The 21252-nt window shown below is 43.9% G+C and overlaps 2 protein-coding genes across 6 annotated transcripts in view; one reads left to right on the top strand and one right to left on the bottom strand.

The window, feature by feature from the left end:
- The window catches only part of SLC26A2 (solute carrier family 26 member 2), an 84428-nt gene extending 75198 nt beyond the window's left edge, over window positions 1-9230 (bottom strand). For 2 of the 4 annotated variants that reach the window (XM_042249370.2, XM_042249373.2), the window contains exons 1-2: window positions 9149-9230; window positions 6886-7063 (exon numbers count right to left, since the gene is read on the bottom strand). The gene's annotated coding sequence lies outside the window, so the exon portion shown is untranslated. Of the gene's footprint in view, window positions 1-6885; window positions 7064-8656 lie in introns of all 4 variants that reach the window. The other 2 variants (XM_060415306.1, XM_042249372.2) reach the window with 2 other exon arrangements.
- Window positions 1-21252, top strand: part of PDE6A (phosphodiesterase 6A) — a 123816-nt gene that overhangs the window by 87191 nt on the left and 15373 nt on the right. For both annotated transcript variants that reach the window (XM_015096136.4, XM_004008966.6), the window contains exons 9-17: window positions 2203-2352; window positions 2890-3033; window positions 5470-5535; window positions 5755-5901; window positions 6832-6939; window positions 9119-9228; window positions 10718-10805; window positions 11002-11102; window positions 11626-11733. In XM_015096136.4, coding sequence (XP_014951622.2) covers window positions 2203-2352; window positions 2890-3033; window positions 5470-5535; window positions 5755-5901; window positions 6832-6939; window positions 9119-9228; window positions 10718-10805; window positions 11002-11102; window positions 11626-11733 — 1022 coding nt within the window. The remainder of the gene's footprint in view (window positions 1-2202; window positions 2353-2889; window positions 3034-5469; window positions 5536-5754; window positions 5902-6831; window positions 6940-9118; window positions 9229-10717; window positions 10806-11001; window positions 11103-11625; window positions 11734-21252) is intronic.

Here is a 21252-nt window from a genome sequence, read left to right as displayed (position 1 = left end):
ATGACAGACTCAATGCTATGAAACTTTTATGAAGTTTTATTCTGCTTCCCCTGGCTGAGTATCATTCTTGTCTCCTTAAGATGATCACAGAATCTTGTTTAGTATTTCATTTGATGTTATCTGTGTGTCTTTTTAAAAAATTGTTTGTGGAGGGCACGGTCTGGGCCAGGCATTGGCACAATGCCACACTGGCTACAGAGGTGGACCAGACGGGTATGGCCTACATTTGCTAGGAGCTCATGATCGCATGGGGAGAGAGACATGTGGCGTGCTGGCCAGGAGGAGGGTAGAGGGGGAATCTCAGGGGGGCCTGAGTTCATCCAGAAGGAATCAAGGGAAGTGTCCTTGAGAAAGCACATTTGGACAGTAAACAATGAAGAGAGGATTGCAGGAAAGAGAAGGCTTGTGGAAGGAAGAGTAGACCAGTGAGCCTGAGGGGAGAGTGGCAGGAGGAAATTCTAGAGAGGGAGACAGAGGCCAGGCCACCCAGGGCCTAGAAGGCCATGCCAAGGAGTTTGTCTTTGTCACTCCGTTTCCCTTACCTCATATTTTATACTCCTTCCTTGCCTTTTAGACTAATTCTTCCTGCCAAAATATTGGCTTCCTTAGGTCGAAGGTTGTGGCTTATCTTTCTTAACATCTTCAGCTGCAGGTGCCCTGTCAATATTTTGAGTTTAGCATGCTAGATACACAGAAAACAAATCATGAGCAGTCAGAAAATAATGAAGAAGGAAATAAAAGTGACTCATATAAAAATTAGTGGCTTATGTGTTTACTCCTTAAAGAACATTATGAAAAACCTTGGAGAGAATATCCTTCCAAGGTTAAAACTCTATGTCTTGTGTTGTGATGTTGACCATATCAGTATGACAAGGCTGATTGTTGCTGAGAGTTGCTACCATGATTATAACCAAAAGAGAACTTGGTCTTTACCCAAGTCACCTGCTTACAGTTTACTCATATTCATAAATCAAATCTGATCCTGTTTTTAGATCATAGTCTTCTATCTCCGCAAAGTAGCCCAAGTGATGTTTTAAAAAAACATAGGTTGTCTCAAATAACTTCTCCCCTTAAAAATCTTTAATGCTTTCCCATTTCACTCTTGATAAAATCTGCCTCCTTATCAGGGAGGGAAAGGACTCCCCCAAGGTGAGGAAGAGAGTGGGGAGGAAGGCAGGCCTTAAACTCGTTTCCTGACTGACAGCCCCGCGCCCTTTGGACTCTGTTCTTCATCCCTCTGGAGTCACTCTCCTACCAGGTGCTAAGTGCCAGTGTTACAGAAATAATAACACCTTCATCTTTCCACCTTCAAAACCTGTGAACACCTGAGCTGGAAGACCCTCCGACTCCAGGAAACCTTTCTTGACTTCCTTCCCTTCCCTGGCTCCCACAGTACCTGAGAGAACTCTCTGCGTGCCATCTGATGGCCTCCTTACCTTCCAGATGATGGGCAACTTGAGAACAACACCTGTGCCTTACTTGCCTTGGTCTCCTCAGATTCTAGCTCTTGCATGTTGTAAAACACTTGATAAATCTTTAATGAATCAGTGGGAAAAGAGCCTAGAAAGTATCTAGTCTAGTTATTCCCATTTCTATAGATGATGGAAGTGGGGGTGAAATAGGAAATGATGCACAAAGAGCACCTTCTAATTGACCAAGAAATTTCACCTCTATTTTCTCATTTGTCCCATGAGGCATATGTTCTTACTACTGTCCCCATGTATAGATGAGAAAATTGAGGTCCATGGAGATGAAATGACATGCCAAAAGGAACACAGACAGGCAGATCGGCAGTCAAAAGGTGCAGGTTATATCTGCTTGATGAGTTCAAAGTTACAAGTATCACCAGGGCCCCTGCTAAGCCAGTCCTCCACAGTCAGCTCCTGTATCTGAAAGGGAAACACTGCCTCCCTGTATTGGTTGTGGGCAACCTTAGAGCCAGCAACACACAACTCACTGCCTGGCACATAACGGCCCTGATATCTTAGGAATGAAAATGGTATTGCTATTTGGCTTATGGAGCTCCCAACAGATGGGCAGAACTGCTCATGGCGTTTGGTGACTAAAACCAGGCGTAATCCAACAAGGTCTAACCTCCTGCCACCCCCTTGGCCAAGCAGGATCACAACACGGCATGAAATCCGTCATGGATGTCTCTGTAGCCTGGTACCCGGGCAACTTATTCTGGCTCTTCTCTTGCAGAAAGAGCCTCTGGATGAGTCTGGATGGATGATTAAAAATGTCCTTTCTATGCCAATTGTGAACAAGAAGGAAGAAATTGTTGGGGTGGCCACGTTTTACAATCGCAAAGATGGGAAACCCTTTGATGAAATGGATGAGACCCTCATGGAGGTATGGTTTTTAAGGAGGCTTCTGGATGTGGGATTCTCAGGGGTGACTCTGGACGTGGGACTTCCAGAGCCACGTGGTGGGGACCTAGCACACTGCCGTCCCAGCCCAGGATGGATGGGGGCTCGCCTTGTAGATACTTTCCTGATCCAATGTTTTTGTTTGGCTGTCCTCCTGCATTCCCTTCTTTAAAAATTAGCAAACTTCACCTTTTAGAGAAGCTTTAGGTTCACAGTAAAGTTGGGCAGGAAGCACAGAGTTCATTTACATGCTCCGTCCCCACACAGGGACAACACATTCCCTTTTTGTGAAGATGTTATGCATGAGGATGACACTTTGTACTAGAGCTTTACTCAAAGTGTATTCTCATCCATCATTTTATCCTATCCTCACAGCATCCCTTTGAGGAGGCCAGCGCACAGCTAACCACACCTGTTTTACAGCTGAGAAGATAGAGGCTTAGAGAGTCTTGCCCCAAGTTACAGAGAAAGGCCCAGACCAGAACGTTCTCCCTCTGACTCTTCCTTTCTCTCCTTTCAGTCTTTGGCTCAGTTCCTGGGCTGGTCTGTCTTAAATCCTGACACTTACGAGTCAATGAACAAACTTGAAAACAGGAAGGATATTTTCCAAGACATGGTGAAATACCACGTGAAGTGCGACAATGAAGAAATCCAGACAATCTTGGTGGGTAGTGGTTTTTCCCTGTTTCTCCTCAAGAAAAGGCTGTTCTGGGAACAGCTGTCCCTCCCAGGGTTCAGTTCAGTTCAGTCACTCAGTTGTGTCTGACTCTTTGCAACCCCATGAACCGCAGCACACCAGGCCTCCATGTCCATCACCAACTCCTGGAGTCCACCCAAACCCATATCCATTGAGTCAGTGATGCCATCCAACCATCTTATGCTCTGTTGTCCCCTTCTCCTCCTGCCCTCAATCTTTCCCAGCATCAGGGTCTTTTCAAATGAGTTAGCTCTTCACATCAGGTGGCCCAAGTATTGGAGTTTCAGCTTCAACATCAGTCCTTCCAATGAACACCCAGGACTGATCTCCTTTAGGATGGACTGGTTGGATCTCCTTGCAGTCCAAGGGACTCTCCAGTTCAGTTCAGTCACTCAGTTGTGTCCGACTCTTTGCGATCCCATGAATTGCAGCACGCCAGGCCTCCCTGTCCATCACCAACTCCCGGCGTTCACTCAGACTCACGTCCATCGAGTCAGTGATGCCATCCAGCCATCTCATCCTCAGTCGTCCCCTTCTCCTCCTGCCCTCAATCCCTCCCAGCATCAGAGTCTTTTCCAATGAGTCAACTCTTCGCATGAGGTGACAAAAGTACTGGAGCTTCAGCTTTAGCATCATTCCTTCCAAAGAAATCCCAGAGCTGATCTCCTTCAGAATGGACTGGTTGGATCTCCTTGCAGTCCAAGGGACTCTCAAGAGTCTTCTCCAACACCACAGTTCAAAAGCATCAATTCTTCAGTGCTCAGCTTTCTTCATTACCTCAGTCTTAAAACCATGCCTTGGCTTAACAGCTCTAGAAACTCCATTTTCCTCTGTGCTCAGGGCTGACATGGTTGGTATTAGAGATGGAGTCACCAACCACAATTCCCACTCTGAGAGGAAGCTCTATCTGACAGACCAATGGACAAAGGTCAGTCGCTCAGAGCCTCCCTCCATGAGGTCAGCTAACCGCACCTATTTTATAGTTGAGAAGCTGGAGGCTCAGAGAGTCTTGCTCTAAATTACAGAGACAGGATCAGACCTGCCGTAGGAGGTCAAACTTTCTGAGCAAAGAAATAGTTGAGAGGGTAGGGTCAGATGTTGGCAGGAAGCCATCACATAGTTTCATCGCTATAGAGTATATCTGGTATTTCATACCTGTGATGCTTACAATAGCCCAGTAAGATGGGCACAGTAAGGATTTTCACCCTATTGTAGACATGAAGAAATTGAGGCCTAGAAGGGGGAAGGAAATTATCCCCAAATCACACAGCTCACTAAATAGTTCCCATTTAACATTTATCAGGATAATGAGCAAATTATCACTGTTATGAAAGGGCTTCCTTGGAAGGTAGCAAGCACCCTGTCATGGGAAATATTGCACCACAGGCTGGATGATCACATATCAAGGATGCTATAGAGGAGAATCCCATGTGGGTGGGAAATGGGATGACAGGCTTTCCAAGATATGTGAGAATCACTGATCCACCATTCCTGGAATTTGGGACTCAAAAAGATCAAGATTTTAGAAGCAAACTGAATTAACCAAAGAGCATTAGATATGATGCCCAGCTGAGTTAAAAGACTTGTTGGGTTTATGCACTGCACAAGTAGAAAAATATAAGCCAGTGTGTTCAGAGGGCATTTCTTAAGCTGGAAAGATTTCACGACAAATTGGATCATTTTGATCCCAATAACTGAGAAATCCAGAGAAGAAAATATCTAGTGTGGATAAACTGGTTAATGGTTTGCTTGTCTCAGTCCACAATTTTAAGCCACATGATGTATATGTAGACCCTATGGAGGCATAGTGAACACTTAAGTAGACTCTGCTCTAGATCAAGAAATCTGGAACAAGTTATTGGGTCCAGGTTCCTCTCCCCCTGTAACACACGGGAAATAGGACCAGAGGGGAAGGAACTTGGCTCAAGTCACATAGTAAGAGGAAAAGCCAGGGCCATGAGCAAGAAGACCTCCAGGCTCCCAGTTAGTAATAGAAACAGTAAGAATATCACAGCATTATTTAATCCTAGCACTCACTATATACTGAGCACTGCTCTCAGCGATTTACATGCATTATTTTAATTTCATATACATTTTTAAAATGACTTTGGATAACATAATTTTAATCTGCCAGTTAAGTACTCTTAGTATCCCCATTTTGCAGATGAGGAATGGGGGATCCAATTGGTAGAGTTTGAATTTGCACGCAGGACTCCATGACTCCAGATCCCATGACCTTGAATTTACTTGTCAGTAAACGCTGAATGGGAGACTCTCTGAGTTGGTAGCTCTGTTGCAAGAACTTTGGAGGAAGAAGAAAAAGGGAAATGGAAAAGTAGAGACATACTTTGACCTCAGATGTAGTAAACTAATGTTTTTCTCTGCTCTTTCGGGCCCTGGCAGAAGACCAGAGAGGTGTATGGGAAGGAGCCGTGGGAATGCGAGGAAGAAGAATTGGCTGAGATCCTGGTGAGCTGGGCAGCCGCGCCGTCCTGACCTGTTGCAAGCGCAGGGCATGCATGCCCCAAGCATGTGTGGGGAGCATCTCTGCCATGTGTGGCCCTTGCCACTCTGCTCTGATCCTTCCAGCAGATTCAGATCAGGGACAGGGCAGGTGGGGGGTGGGGTGAGGGAGGGACCAAGGAATTTCTCATGTGCCCCAGTCACTTGACTCCACGTTTCATACAGCAAGGAGAGCTGCCAGATGCAGACAAATATGAAATCAATAAATTCCACTTCAGCGACCTGCCCCTGACGGAACTGGAGCTGGTGAAATGTGGAATACAGATGTACTATGAGCTCAAAGTGGTGGATAAATTTCACATTCCTCAAGAGGTGAGGTTGAAACAAACCTTTGGTTTCCCTTCCTTTCTTGCTTGCTTAAAACACACATACACACACACACACACACACACACACACACACACACACACACACCTCAATCTGTAAACTACCTTAGAAAGAGGGTACTCTCAGTTTTTAAGATTTAAAGCATTAGTCACAACACACAGATGAGTCATTTACCAGAAAAGAGACACATGGTTCCTCTGAACTGTGATGTTTCTCAAGGTGGGTTCTGAGGCACTGAGTTCTGAAGGTTGTGGATAAAAGCAAGGCAAAAAAAAAAAAGTTCCTACAGTTCAACAGGGTGGGAACTGTGTGTTAAATCCCTTTAGACAGGGCTTTTCCCCTGCAGGATTCCTTAGGTGTGCTGTGCATCTAGAGGCATGGGGATGGACAGAAAGGCGGAGCTGGGGGTGTACTGTGTGCAGAATTTCCCAGACTTCTTTGATTAAAGCAGCAGTCCTAACTGTGCTTTGAACCACATCAGTATCACCGGAAAATGGATCAGTGCCAGCCCGGGTCCACCAGCACCCACACATGCACTCTCTTTCTCCCCCTCCTCTCTCCCCTGGCTGTGAGGAATCAGAAATTGTTTTAACAAGACCTTCCCACACCCCGCAGCGATACAGACAGGCACTCAAGTTTGAGAACCACTGATTTCGTCTCGCTTTTGCTTTTCTCTCCTACACTTCCTGCAAGCTTCTCCCAGGGCCTGGTTTCATAACCACATCCATTGTCATAGTATCCAGCTATGGATACTATATAGCTATCCGTGCTCTCACGGTCTTAGCGCATCTATCGCGAGCTCCCACTTGGGGTCCAGTGCGGGGACTGGAACACTGAGGGGCTCAGCCCGGCAGGGCCCCCGCCCGCCCCCGTGCGGTGCTGCTGCCTTACAGTGTGCTGTGTGTTGGTTCGCAGGCCCTGGTGCGGTTCATGTACTCCCTGAGTAAGGGCTACCGCAGGATCACCTACCACAACTGGCGGCACGGCTTCAACGTGGGGCAGACCATGTTCTCGCTGCTGGTGGTACGAGAACAGGGGGACCTGGCGGCGTGGTGGGAGGGACCTCGGGCTGCTAGGGGCTCCCGCTACCCTGGACTCCTCAATGCAGCGCCCCAGGCAGCAGCGGCATCATTCTTCTGTTTATTGCCTTTTTAAAAAATAGACAAGAGTACGTGCTTAGCATAAATGAATTCCAGAAGCAAGAAGTATGTAAAATAAAAAGTGAAAGGCAGCATTCTACTCCCACCCCCAAGCCAGTATTTGGAGAAAACCATGGCACAGCTCCTTCCAGATTTCCTTCTAGAAGCATCGAGATAGATTTGTTCACACACACAAAATTTATTTTATTTATAACCAATTAAACAATATGATTCTATAATATGCTTTTTTATTTGAAAATATATAAATATATCAATCACATTTTTCTATATATATATTTTATTGTGGTAAAACATATATAAGCTAAAATTTACCATTTAAGCCATTTTTAGGTGCATAATTCAGTGGCATTAAGTACATTCACAGTATTGTGCAACCACCACTACTCTCCATCTCTAGAACTTTTCCAACTTCCCAGACACCCTGTCTCCATTAAACAACAACATTAACATAACTCCCCACTTTCTCAGTCTCCAGCCCCTCGGGACCAGCATTCTGCTCTTTCAGACTCTATGAATTCCCTTTCTTATAGGTACCTCACCTAAGTATTTGACCTTTTGTGTCTGATTAATTTCACTTAGCATAATGTCTTCAAGGCTTATCCATGATCTAATTTTATGACTTCATAGTATTTTGCATTGTTTAAGTAGACAACAATTTCTTTACCTAGCTCCTCTATTCGGAGAAGGCAATGGCACCCCACTCCAGTACTCTTGCCTGGACAACCCCATGGACAGAGGAGCCTGGTGGGCTGCAGTCCATGGGGTCGCTAAGAGTTGAACACGACTGAGCATCTTCACTTTCACTTTTCACTTTCATGCATTGGAGAAGGAAATGGCAACCCACTCCAGTGTTCTTGCCTGGAGAATCCCAGGGATGGGGTAGCCTGGTGGGCTGCCATCTATGTGGTCGCACAGAGTCGGACACAACTGAAGTGACTTAGCAGCAGCAGCAGTAGCAGTTCCTCTATTGTTGACATGAGGATTGCTTTTGATCTTTCACTATTACAAACGACGCTATTATGTCCTTGGATGGACATACCAACATGTATATGTGTGAGTCATTTTGTCTCAGAAGGTTTGGAGTTTTTATATTTCATTTAAAAGTGTTTTCCCATCCAGGTTATGAAACAAATCTCTGCCCTTGCCCAGTATCCTCATCCTCATTCCTTTCCCTCGTGTCTGGAATGGTCAGGCCAGAGAAAGCACTGGGGCCTGGGGGCAGGAATTCTAGCCAGGCTGCCTCTGAAGGTGAAAAACATGCCACTTCCACGTGATCTATTTCTTAGAGTCACAAGTCAGCAGCACCTCCTCAGGGCTCTTTCCACCCTTGACTCCAACACCCAGCACAAACAAAGAGTTAAGTGAGGACACCCAGGGAAAAATTCTTCTGAGCTGTGTTTTAACCAGTAGACCAGGTCTGGAAGGTTTGTTTTACCAGTCTGGACATGTTCCAACACCCTCTAAATCCTCAAAGTCCAGGGTCGTCTGTTTCTCAGCAATCATCCAGTCTGACGCCCTCCACTTTAAGGCCCAGAGGGAGGTGGGACCAGCTAAGGTGACTCGAAAGTAAAATGACTCACCATCACCTTTGCCTGGACTGTCCCAGTTCTAGCACTGTTGCTGCTGCTGCCGAGTCGCTTCAGTCATGTCCGACTCTGTGCGACCCCATAGACGGCAGCCCACCAGGCTCCCCCGTCCCTGGGATTCTCCAGGCAAGAACACTGGAGTGGGTTGCCATTTCCTCTCCAATGCATGAAAGTGAAAAGTGAAAGTGAAGTCGCTTAGTCGTGTCTGACTCCTAGTGACCCCATGGACTGCAGCCCACCAGGCACCTCCATCCATGGGATTTTCCAGGCACAGAAAGTCCTATATCCCACATCTCAGTCCTGGCAAATGTCTGGTCATCCTGTGGCACCAGGGGTCAAGCCAAGATCAGACCTGTGTTTCCAAGCGCCAGGCCCTCCTCCTTACTCCTGCTCTCTCAGTCCTGCTTCCAAGCCCCCCACAAAAGGAGTGAGCAGCATCTCTGACTGCCCTTCTAGACCGGAAAGCTGAAGCGATACTTCACAGACCTGGAGGCCTTGGCCATGGTTACTGCCGCCTTCTGCCACGACATTGACCACAGAGGCACTAACAATCTCTACCAGATGAAGTGAGTCAGCCCTTCCTGGCCCTGCTCTCTACCTCCTGCCTCTGGGATTGATTACCTAGATCTGAATGGGTCTTAGACAGACTCACTTGCCATGGGGAATTCCCACGGTCCACAGCTTCCCACTTCCTCCTACCCTTTGGTTCTGGGTAAACTCCTGTGATAGAATAATGAAGCTCAAATATGTCTACACCCCAGTGCCTGGGGCCTGGGGATATGTTGCCTTACATTCAAAAGAAACTTCATAAACATGATTAAGGATGTTGAAATAAAGGGATTATCTTGGGTTATCCAAGTGGGCCCCAAATAGTTAGAAGAGTCCTTGTAAGAAGGAGGTAGGAACTCAGGGAGGACAGAAGATGCTACACTGTTGGCTTTGAGGATGAAGGATGGGTCACAAGCCAAGGAATTAGGGGCCTCTAGAAGCTAGAAAAGGCAAGGAAACATTCTCCTCTAGAACCTCCAGAAGGAAAGTAGCTCTTCAGACCATTTTAGAACTTCTAAACTCCAGAGCTGGAAGGCACTAAATTTTTATTGTTTTAAGCCATTTAAGTTTGTGGTGATTTTTTTAGAGCAGCAACAGGAAACTAATATATTAAACCTTCTCACTCTGCTCCTTCCTCTCCTACCTACTGAACTAATTTAAGCCAAGGTGTTAGTAACTGCTAATGATTCATTTATTCACCTTGGGTTTATAATGTGCAAAAGGCCGGTGTGGTAGGCCCTATGTCAGGCAAAGGAGGTTCCACGGTGAACAAACCAGACCCAGTCCCTGGCCTCACAGAGCTTATATTCTAGATAGTCTCTGAAGTAGGGGCCATGAACCATGGTCTTGGGGGGCCCTCATGACCACCATGTGGACTGGCAGAGCAGGGACTAGTGTCATATCCAGGCTCTGCCCAGGGCCCACAGACCGTGAGTCATGCTTCTGTGAGTTTTCTCGGTTTTTGCCTACTGCTCCAAGGTTAGAGATTATGTTTACACTTTACCTTGTAGAAGGCGAAGTACTGATCTCAGTGCCTGGCACACAACAAGGGCTCAGCGAAAATTTATTAAATAAAGACGTGAATAGATATGTTGCTTGTGGGAATCCAGTGACTTCTCAGAATCAGGCTTGGAAGATCTGGGGCTTGGTGATCTTCAAAGTACTGGCCAGTGTCCGTGGATGGGTATGGGGTGGGTTTGTACAACTGCATGTGGTATTGTGTTTGTGTCTTTTTCTGGGGATAAGGGTCCACACTTCTAGGGAGGCCATGTCCCCAAAGAGGCCCAGAGTTAGTTATGGAGAAAGTTAGAGTATGAGAGCCAGGACACCTGCTATCTAGTCCTATTTCTCGCCGTCGTACTGTGTGACGAGTCCCTTCTCATTCTTGCACTTCAACCTCTCTGCCTGCAGAATTAGGAGGTGACAGGAATGGATGATGTCTTTAACCTTCATCTCAGCCAGTCCATGTTAATCCTCTCTCTGTGTGTCTCTTTCTCTCCCATTCAGATCCCAGAACCCACTGGCCAAGCTCCATGGGTCCTCCATCCTGGAAAGACACCACTTGGAGTTTGGTAAAACACTGTTGAGAGATGAGGTAGGATGAGAGCCCTCTGCATTGGCTTTGGGGCCTGAGAAGGAGTCCCCATCTCACAAGAAGCCTGAGCGTAGCCAGGCGTTGATCTGGACCGTCTGTCTGGTCACCTGGGGCAGCCATCGGGAATTGAATGACTTTACCTCCAGCGTCACTTCTGCCTTCTCACATCACTTCTATCCCTCCATTTTCTCTTTAGAGCCTAAATATCTTTCAGAACCTCAATCGCAGGCAGCATGAGCATGCAATCCACATGATGGACATCGCAATCATTGCTACAGACCTTGCCTTGTATTTCAAGTTGGTATTTCTTCTCATTTTAAGAATAAAAATGATTAGGGAATTCCCTGCCAGTCCAATGGTTAAGACTTGGGGGTTTTACTGCCATGGGCCCAGGTTCTGTCCCTAGTAGGGGAAATAAGATCCTGCAAGCTGCAAGGCGTGGACAAACAAAAAAGAATACTGATTATTATAAAAATAATGAACACCACAGTTCTAACTGATTTAGTGAGTATTCTGTGCCAGGTACCACACTTGCACTATGGATGCATCCATTCCCACTACAGCTCTGACTCAAATAGTCTTACCCTGTTATACAGATGGGGAAACTGAGATTGGGGGAAGATTAGCTAAGTTCAGATAATAAACCCATGGTAGAGTCTGAGTTAGAACCTAGGTCTTCACTCCCAGGCATTGGTTCTTTTCACCTTTCTTTTTAAAAATTACACTGCCATAATTAGCCTCTGAAACACCCAACATTAGAAGGCCAGGGGTTGCCGTATTCTAATATGTGCTCCTTTAACAAACTGGTGTTTTTTTGTAGGAAAAGGACGATGTTCCAAAAGATCGTGGATCAGTCTAAGACATACGAGACTCAACAGGAGTGGACGCAGTACATGATGCTGGATCAGACACGGAAGGAAATCGTTATGTGAGTTGAGACAAGACTTAAACCCTGATTCCCTTAAGCCCAGGGTCAAAAGGCAAGATGCTATACTGACAGGCCTCTCTGTCTTCAAGAGAGCCCTGCAAAACTTTTCATTCTGGGGGCCTCTGACACACAAAACAAAGAAGTCATGCCAAAACAGCACTGCAGGAATGATATGTTTACTCTTCATTCTAGCACAAAAATACAAGACAGTACTTATGGCTCAGTAAGTAAAGAATCTGCCTCCAATACAGGAGACCACCTGTAATGCAGGAGACATGAGTTCAATCCCTGGGTGGGGAAGATACCTTTGAGAAGAAAACGGCAACCCACTCCAGTATTCTTGCCTGGAGAGTCCCATGGACAGGGGAGCCTGGTGGGCTATAGTCCATGGGGTTGCAAATGGTCAGACACGAGTGAGTGACTAAGAATGCATGCATGCATATCTCTCTGTACACAAAAAGTACAAGATTTGAAGTACTTCTATGCTAAAATGCAGAATTTCGGTGGTAAAGTGATATAAATTTTGGTGATAAAGTTTTTGATAAAACACAGAGCATTAAACCAATTATGGTTTGAGTGATAGCTAAGTGTTACTCAGAATACACGGGCTTAATCTCTTTAGTGTTCCTTTATACATGGCAAAAGCAGGCATGCAGTTCACAAGTTAGTTCCCTGGTTTGTGTGACATTCATAGTGCTTGGTTGGCACGAGGTCTGGTAATGCGACTCAAAGTTTTCTGGTTTAGTTTTTTTTTAGTTTCTCAGTATGCTTCCTTGATTCACCTCAGTTGATGATGGGGTGAGAATTGCAAATTTGAGTCCTTTCATGACTATGTGGCCCAAGCCAATGGGTCCCCCTGGCTTCCCTGTGACAGGTCCTGGGTGATATTAAAGGAGACAATGCCCGACCCAGGACCCAGAGAACTGTTGTTTGTTTATCCCTAGATGCTTCTGCAGAGGTGAGGTTTAATCAAGTCACGAATTTCGCAAGTCCAGAGAAGAGACAGCTGCTGGGACAGGCTCAGAGACGGTGGGGCCAGTTGTCTTTCCCTCAGCTGTGAAGTTGTCCAACCAAGCCTCCCTAAAGGTCCTCCCACCCTGGGGAGCAGTGTGACCTGAGGCCACTGAACAATGAGGCACGCTCTAGCGATAGCTGCTCCCAGGCAGACCTGGAGCTGCTGCACGGCATTTCAAAATGGTGCTGCATAAGGACTGAATGAGTGGGAAGAAGCCTAAGCTCTTGGACAGGGGTGCTTATTATTCCAAAGCTGTCTGTTCTCCCTATTTAGTTATTTATTTAAAGTGATTCCAAAGAAAATATCAACTTTATTTTGTGGAGAATTAGGAAGGCAATTCCAAAATCCTTATGAGAGTTAAGTATGCAAAAAGAGCCAGAAAATTCTGAGGAAAAAAGGAAATAACAGGGGCCGGCAGAACTGAAGATAGCTCGGTCCTAGGTATGAGCAGGAGAGGTCAGTAGACAGACTCAAAAGACAATGCCTGTGCTAAAAGTAGATTTTCTGCCAGTGGAGAAGGATAATTTCATAAATGGTGTTGGGACCATGAGGTGATCTGATGTATTTTTTATCCCCTCAAGACCAGCAAGCAGTTCTCCAGTGCTCAGTGAACGCTGACAGGCTGTCCTACAAATTTAACTCAAATCTCACACTATCTACCTGGAGATAGCAGCAGACCCCACAGACTAAGGGCTCAGCCTCACAAGACTGGCTTCCTTTCAGATGAAGCCAGTCCGGGTTGCCTGTGCTTCTGATTGCCCAGCTATAAACTGGAAGTTGCTGTGAACTCCTCCTTGGGTTTGATTAATTTGTTAGCATGGCCCACAGAGCTCAGAGAAGCATTTACTTACATTACTAGTTTAGTATAAGGATTGTTACAAAGAATACAGAAGAAGGGCCAAAGAGGTACATAAGGTAAGGCCAGAAGGGTGCTGAATGCAGGGGCTTCCATTACTGCAGAACTGGGGTGTGTTCATCCATGCTGATGCTTATTAAATCTTTGTTCAATAGTTTTTACAGAGCTTAATCTGCAGTCCCCCGCCCCCCCCCATCCCTTTCCCAGAGGCCAGCAGGTGGGGCTGAAAGTCCATCCCTCTATTCCCTTGGTCTTTCAGGTAGGCCTGACCCCATCTAAGGACCCTACCCTCAGTCACTCTAAGTCACTTCATTAGTGTAAACCCAAAGGGGGCTTCTTGGGAAGGACAAGACACTGTATCACTAGGGAAATCCCAAGGGTTTTAGGAGCTCTGTGTGAGGAACCAGGGACAAAGAAGAAATATATTTCAGATTCTGCCATAGGTGGTCACAGAGGCAGACCCCTATTTCACTCCTATAACAAATAAATTCAAGATGAATCAAGGATTTTAAAATAATGCGAAAATAAACTAATAATATGGAGAGAGGAAAAAAGCTTGGGAGAATTGAAGAGTAAGCTTTTCTAAGTGTGACATAAAATTCAAAAGTCGTAAAGAGATTGATAAATTTGACTACATGAAACTTTAGAGATTTCTGGACAACACCCACAAGAACTCAGAGCTAAAGTCAGAATTTAAGTGATACACGATGGGGAAATATGTGTAATGCTTCTGACAGAAAAAGAGCTAGTTTCCTCAGTAGTGTTAATATAATTCAAGAAAAAGACTAATCCCACAGGAAAATGAGCAAAAGGCGTGAGCAAACATTTCCCAGAAAAGGAATTACAGTGGGGTGTAAACATATGAAAAGATGATGACCTTAGCCATAGTGAGACAAATGAAAAATAAAACCACTTTGGGATATAACTATTCATCCCTCCTATTGACTAAGGTGAAATGTTTGCTAACACGTGGTGTTGGGCAGAGTCGGGGGCAGCAGGAGGTCCTGTTCACTGTGGTGGGAATGTAAACAGGTGCAGTTTTTGTTTCTTTGTTTTTCAATGTTGGCTTATACTTTTTTTGGCCACAAGATCTCAGTTCCCTGACCACAGTGAAAGCGCCACGTCCTAACCCCCGGACGGCCAAGTAACTCTCCAATAGGTGCAGTTTTACGAAGGGCAATGCCTATCAAAATTGAAACCAGCCATACTCTTTGACCCAGGGAATCCCAGATCCAGGATTTACCCTACAGAATTTCTCCCACCTGTGCTACAAGAAGCATACATAGAGTTATTCATTGCAACGTTACTTGTAATCATAAAAAATATTGAAAAAAACTTAAGAGACCATCATGGGGGACCAGGTTAAATACATTGTATTATTTTCACACAGTGCAGTATCATGTAATTTACAAAGATATGACATGAAAGGTTTCAAAAATAAAAAAAATAAAGCCAGAAGCAAGACTTCTTGAATCATTGTAAAAGCCAACGTAGTCTTAAGCAGAAGTCTTCAGACTGCACACATAGTCCTTGCAAAGCCTTCCAAGACAAACACAGGCTTGGATGGTCTCAAGGGAATCCATATTTTCTCTCTTTACATTATCTTCCAGAGAAAGCACAGTAGGTGAGGCATGGTCAGTTCCTCACTCTTATCCCATGTGACAAAATAAAGACAAACTTGCCCTTCCTTGAAGTCTATAGTGTAAAGACCCCTGGGGCATCAAACAGAGGGACAATAAATATTGGTGTTTTCAAAGCTCCTTTTAATCACGGCATTATAAACCCAAGGGAGGGCTTTGGACCTTCCCTGTCTTATATATTTATTTTGTTAGGGCGTTAGAAGCAGAGAGCTTTGTCCTTTGATTGTACAGTGGGGCAGCAGGAGCTGAGCATCTCTTATTTAGCACTCTACTTCCTTCAGAGAATGAACCACGTTCTCTGCTGTTAGGGGTGTGGGATGGCCCCCTGCTATCAGGGCCATCAAAAAGGTAGCAGTACTTGATTTCATCCATGCTTCTGTCTGTCTATCCATCAATCTATCTAGTCTACCTACATACCTGTCCATCTATCTATTAGTACCTCTGCCTTTCTTAGAATTAAGAATAAAAAATAAGGTGGGGGTCAGCAGAATGGATTCTAATAACATGCTTATATGAAATGAAAAATAAAGTTCAGATTCTTTCTGAAACAAGTCTTATTTGCAGGCTTTAGTTGACAATAAAAGACTGGCATTTCCAATTATGTTACATGGCAGACATTTCCAGAAATAAATGAGTCAAACTTGAAGGTTCAAAGTTTTGATGAAAATGTTGCTAAATGTTGTGATAAGATAAAAGCGCTTTATAAAAAATACAGCGCTGGGAGGGGGAGGGATAAATCGGGAGTTTGGGATGACATATATGCACTACTATATTTAAACAAGGACGTACTGCACAGCGCAGGGAACTCTGCTCACTATTCTGTAATAACCTAAATGGGAAAAGAATTTGAAAAAAGAATAGATACGTGTACAACTGAATCACTTGCTGTACACTTGAAGCTAATGCAACATTGTTAATCAAATTGCTCCAATATAAAAAAAAAGTCAAAAAACATAAAACTGAAAGATATATTAAAATAAGTAGTGTTTTAATTGACCTACCATATTCTGAGTCTCTTGGGTTAACCAAAGTGACACACAGAAAGTGTCTAGGGTACAATTAATAGTCATATGAGGAATCCTAGTCAAATCTTTATGGCATATTTCCCAGAAACTAAAGAAGTAAATGACTCTAATGTTTGCTTTGGACAAACTTAAAGGAGAATCTGATTAAACTGTCAACTGATAATGTGGAAGAATTTAAGGAATGGAATGATGTTGTAACAAAACTTTTTCCATTCCCAGGGTTTCTAATTGTTGCATCTAATTAGTCTTGCAGTATGAAATATTCACGAACTCATTTTTGGCCATGTCACATGGCTTATGGGATCGTAGGTCCCCAACTAGGGATTGAACTCTCGCCTTGGCAGTGAAAGCTCAGAGTTCTAACCACTAGACTGCCAGGGAATTCCCCATGCATTAACTGATTAGAAAAAAAAATAGTCCCATCCTCTTTATCAATAGATGAACTTCTAAAAATATTTGAGTTTTTAATAATTTCTAAAAAATAGGTAATATATTTTATTGTATTGGTTAATCATGTAATAATAGTAATTCAATCCAGAAGAAAAGTTTTCTATACTTGGAGATATACGATCAAAGACAACAATATTTAGTTACATATTTCAGTTAATGGACATATTTGGTTAAAAATCAGTATGAAAAAGTGATCAACACATTTCATATATATATTTGAATATCTGTAATATATATAGTTATACACATATACAGATACACATACACACACACACACACACACACACGTATAAAACCTTAGGATAAACTCTGTAGGGGAAGTTAACTGGAAATACATGTTTATGGAGAAAAAAAGAATGCAAAGTTCCAGACTTTTTTTAAAAATTGAAGCATAGTTGATGTATAATATTATGTAACTTTTAGGTGTATAATATGGTGAGTCACAATTTTTAGAGGTTATATTCCATTTATAGTTATTATAAAATATTGGCTATATTCTGTGCTGTACAATACATCCATGTAGCTTATTTTATACTTAGTAGTTCGTATCTCTTAATTTCTTCTACTGTTATTGCCCTCTTCCCTCTCCCTACTGGTAACCACTGCATCTCCAGTTTGTCCTTCCTATCTGTGAGTCTGCTGCTGCTTCTTTCATCGTGTTCACTAGTTTGCTGTATTTTTTAGATTCCATGTTTAAAAGACATCATATAGTATTTGCCTTTCTCTGACTGATTTCACTTAGCATAGTACCATCCAAGTCAATCTATGTTGCTGCAAATACAAAATTTCATTTTTTTTTATGACTGGATATTACTACATTGGATGTATGTATGTGTGTGTGTGTATATGTGTGCACATACATATACGTATATATGTATACACACATATACACATATACACCACATCTTTATCCCTTCATCTGTTGACAGACACTGAGGTTGCTTCAGTATCTTGACAATTGTAAACAGTGCTACCAAGAACATTGTGATGCATGTATCTTTTTGAATTAGTGGTTTTTTCCCAGATATATAACCAGGAGTGGAGTTTCTGGGTCATATGGTAGTTCTGTTTTTAGTTTTATGAGAAACTGTCATACTGTTTTCCGCAATGGCTAAACCAATTTACATTCCCACCAACAGTGTATAAGAGTTCCCTTTTCTCCACACTCTCATCAGCATTTTTTTTTTTTTATGATGATGGTCTTTCTGACAAGTGTGAGGTGATCTCTCATTGTAATTTTGATTTGCATTTCCCTGATGATTAGCAATGTTAAACATCTTTCCATGTTCCTATTGGTAATCTGCATTTCCTCTTTGGAAAGATGTCTATTCAGTTCTGCTCACTTTTTAATCAAATTGTTCGCTTTTTTGTTTTTTATGCTGTTTTTTGATATTGTAGCAATAGTTCATATATTTGGATATTAAACTTATTAGACATATCAACTGCAGATATTTTTTCTCATTCTATGGGTTGAATCTTTGGTTTGTCAATGGTTTCCTTTGCTGTGAAAAAGCTTTTCAGTTTAATTAGGTCCCATTTGTTTACTTTTGCTTTTCCTTCCTTTGTTTCAGAAGACAGATTCAAAAAAATATCGGGACAATTTATGTCGAAGAGTGTTCTGCCCACCTTTTCCTCCAGGAGATTTATGGTTTCTGGTCTTAGGTTTGCGTGTGCATGCTAAGTCCCTTCAGTAGTGTCTGACTCTTTGTGACCCTGTGGATTGTAGCCCACCAGGCTTCCTTGTCCATGGGATTCTCTAGGCAAAGTCTTTTATCTCCTGCATTGGCAGGCAGGTTCTTTACCACTAGCACCACCTGGGAAGCCTTTAAAACTCTAGAATCTTAAAGAAATGCTGGTTCATTTGTTTTTAAATGGATGGTACACTGATGGTTGATATAAAAATGCTATGCTATTTAGATTTCTTTATATTTAAAGAATAATGCAACCATTTTAATAGTCAAGATTTCAGCTTAAAAATGTACAAGAAGGTAAACATTTTTCAGAATTCTTCTGGTAGGCACTCAGTGAAAAATGTTCAAAGATCTATAAAGTAGGGTTCTCAATCTTAACACTATTGACATTTGGGAGAAATAACAGTAATAGGGGCTGTCCTGTGCATTTAAAGATGTTTAACATAATCCCTTTCTACTCAGTAGACCCCAGTAGCAGCCCCTCCTCCCCAGCTGTGCCAAGAACTATCTCCAGACATGGCCAAATATCCCCTGGAAGCGAAAGTGGCACCTGGTAGGAAAGCACTGTTGTGAAGCAGTCTTGGGGCTGGTGCATCTATTAGGTGATGAGACACACAATTAGAGCTACTACACACCTGGGTATAGTGTACCTGTTACACACTTAGGGCTTCACTCCAGAAGGTCTGGTCTCATCTCTCTCACTTATTGGTGATTGACCTTGAGCAGGTGACTTCACTTCTCTGTGCCTGTTTCCTCATCTGCTCAGAGAGTAACAGTAGTGTCTATCTTATGGATTATCACAGGGGCTGAGCCGGGGCACGTGGAGTGCTCTGCTGCATTGCTCGTGACAGGCACGGTGCCAGGCTTTTCCTGTGATATAAAGAGACCTATGTATTTTGGCCTTTGTCCCCATTTCCCAACACAGATTCTAAAACCCTTGATAGCGATGAGTCACAGACTTGATTGGAGTGTCTTTGGTTCTAAGGGTTTCCCTGGTGGCTCAGCTGGTAAAGAATCTGCCTGTAATGCGGGAGACCTGGGTTCAATCCCTGGGTTGGGAAGATCGCCTGGAGAAGGGAAAGGCTACCCACTGGAGTATTCTGGCCTGGAGAATTCCATGGACTTATCCATGGAGTCGCAATGAGTCGGACACAACTGGGCCACTTTCACTTTCTTTTGGCTCTAATGAGGCAACTCTTGGTAGAACCCTAGAGGGCTTCGGGGTGGGTGCTGATCACTAGAAAGACAAAGATTAGAAGCTTGGAACTTTCAGCCCCAGCCCAACCTCTGGGGAGGGGAAGAGGACTGAAGACTGAATCAGTCAGTGGCCAGTGATTTAATAAACTATGTTTATGGGGCAAAATCTCCATAAAAACCTATGAAAAACAGTTCAAAGAGCTACTAGGTCAGTGAATATGTCGACATGCTGGAAAAGAGCATGGGAGCTCTGCAGGCACCCATGACCCCACGCCTTGTCCTGTGCATCTCTTCCATTTGGCTATTCCTAAGTTATATCCTATACAGTAAACTGGCAAACAGAAGAGTTTTCCGAAGTTTTGTGGGCTTTCCTAACAAGTTTTTGAACCTGGGGTTCATGAGAACCCCTTGCCTCTGTAGTCAAGTCAGAGGTGTGGTAGCCTGGGGCTCTGATACTTGCAACTGACTTCCAAGGTGAGGGAAGTCTTTTTGGAAGGAGCCCTCCAACATGCAAAGTCTGACGCTAGTCAAGGGTTAAAAGTGAATTGTATTGAAATGAATTGAATTGAATCAGAGGACACCCAGTTGGTGACAGAATTGGTTGTTTTGAGGAAAAAAACCTGACACTTGTCTCCTACACTCTGATTACCTTGGAGCGCTCGGGTCAGTAAGCTTCATCTTATCTGAGGTCCACACCTCAATCCTTGAGGTATCTTTTTTTTTTTTTTTTCTCCTCATCCTGAGGTATGTGGGATCTTAGTTCCCTGACCAGGGATCAAACCCATGCCCTCTGCAGTGGAAGTTCCTGCGGAGTCCTAAGCACTGGACCACTAGGGAAGTCCCAACCACATCTGTGAGTCTCCTGCTTTGCTATCTCTTGGGTCAGCCTAATTCACTGTGCTTACTGTAGGACCAGGATGTTACAGTACCTTCAGAATCAGGGCGTGACTTCCACTTGTCATTAAATCCTTTCGGTCTCCACCGAATTGAAGGTTTCACACCTGGTAATATGACAAAGGATGCCCTGGATGGCTTAGAGATCCTCCATGGCTAGAGCGTGAGGCCTGCCACCTGCCATGAGCTATGAATGGCAATTATCTTTTTACAGTTCAGTCTCTCAGTCGTGTCCTACTCTTTGCGACCCCATGAACTGCAGCACGCCAGGCCTCCCTGTCCATCACCAACTCCTGGAGTTTACTCAGACTCATATCCATTGAGTAGGTGATGCCATCCAACCATCTCATCCTCTGTCATCCCCTTCTCCTCCCACCTTCAATCTTTCCCAGCATCAGGGACTTTTCAAATAAGTCAGCTCTCTGCACCAGGTGGCCAAAGTATTGGAGTTTCAGCTTCAGCATCAGTCCTTCCAATGAAAACCCAGGACTGATCTCCTTTAGGATGGACTGGATGGATCTCCTTGCAGTCCAAGGGACTCTCAAGAGTCTTCTCCAACACCACAGTTCAAAAGCATCAATTCTTCGGAGCTCAGTTTTCTTTATAGTCCAACACTCACATCCATATATGACAAGTGGAAAAACAATAGCCTTAACTAGACAGACTTTTGTTGGCAAAGTAATGTTTCTGCTTTTTAATATGCTATCTAGTTTGGTCATAACTTTCCTTCCAAGGAGTAAGCATCTTTTTT

This window comes from Ovis aries, chromosome 5 (assembly GCF_016772045.2).
Source record: "Ovis aries strain OAR_USU_Benz2616 breed Rambouillet chromosome 5, ARS-UI_Ramb_v3.0, whole genome shotgun sequence".
NCBI lineage: Eukaryota > Metazoa > Chordata > Mammalia > Artiodactyla > Bovidae > Ovis > Ovis aries.
This window is presented reverse-complemented; position numbering and strand designations above follow the sequence as displayed.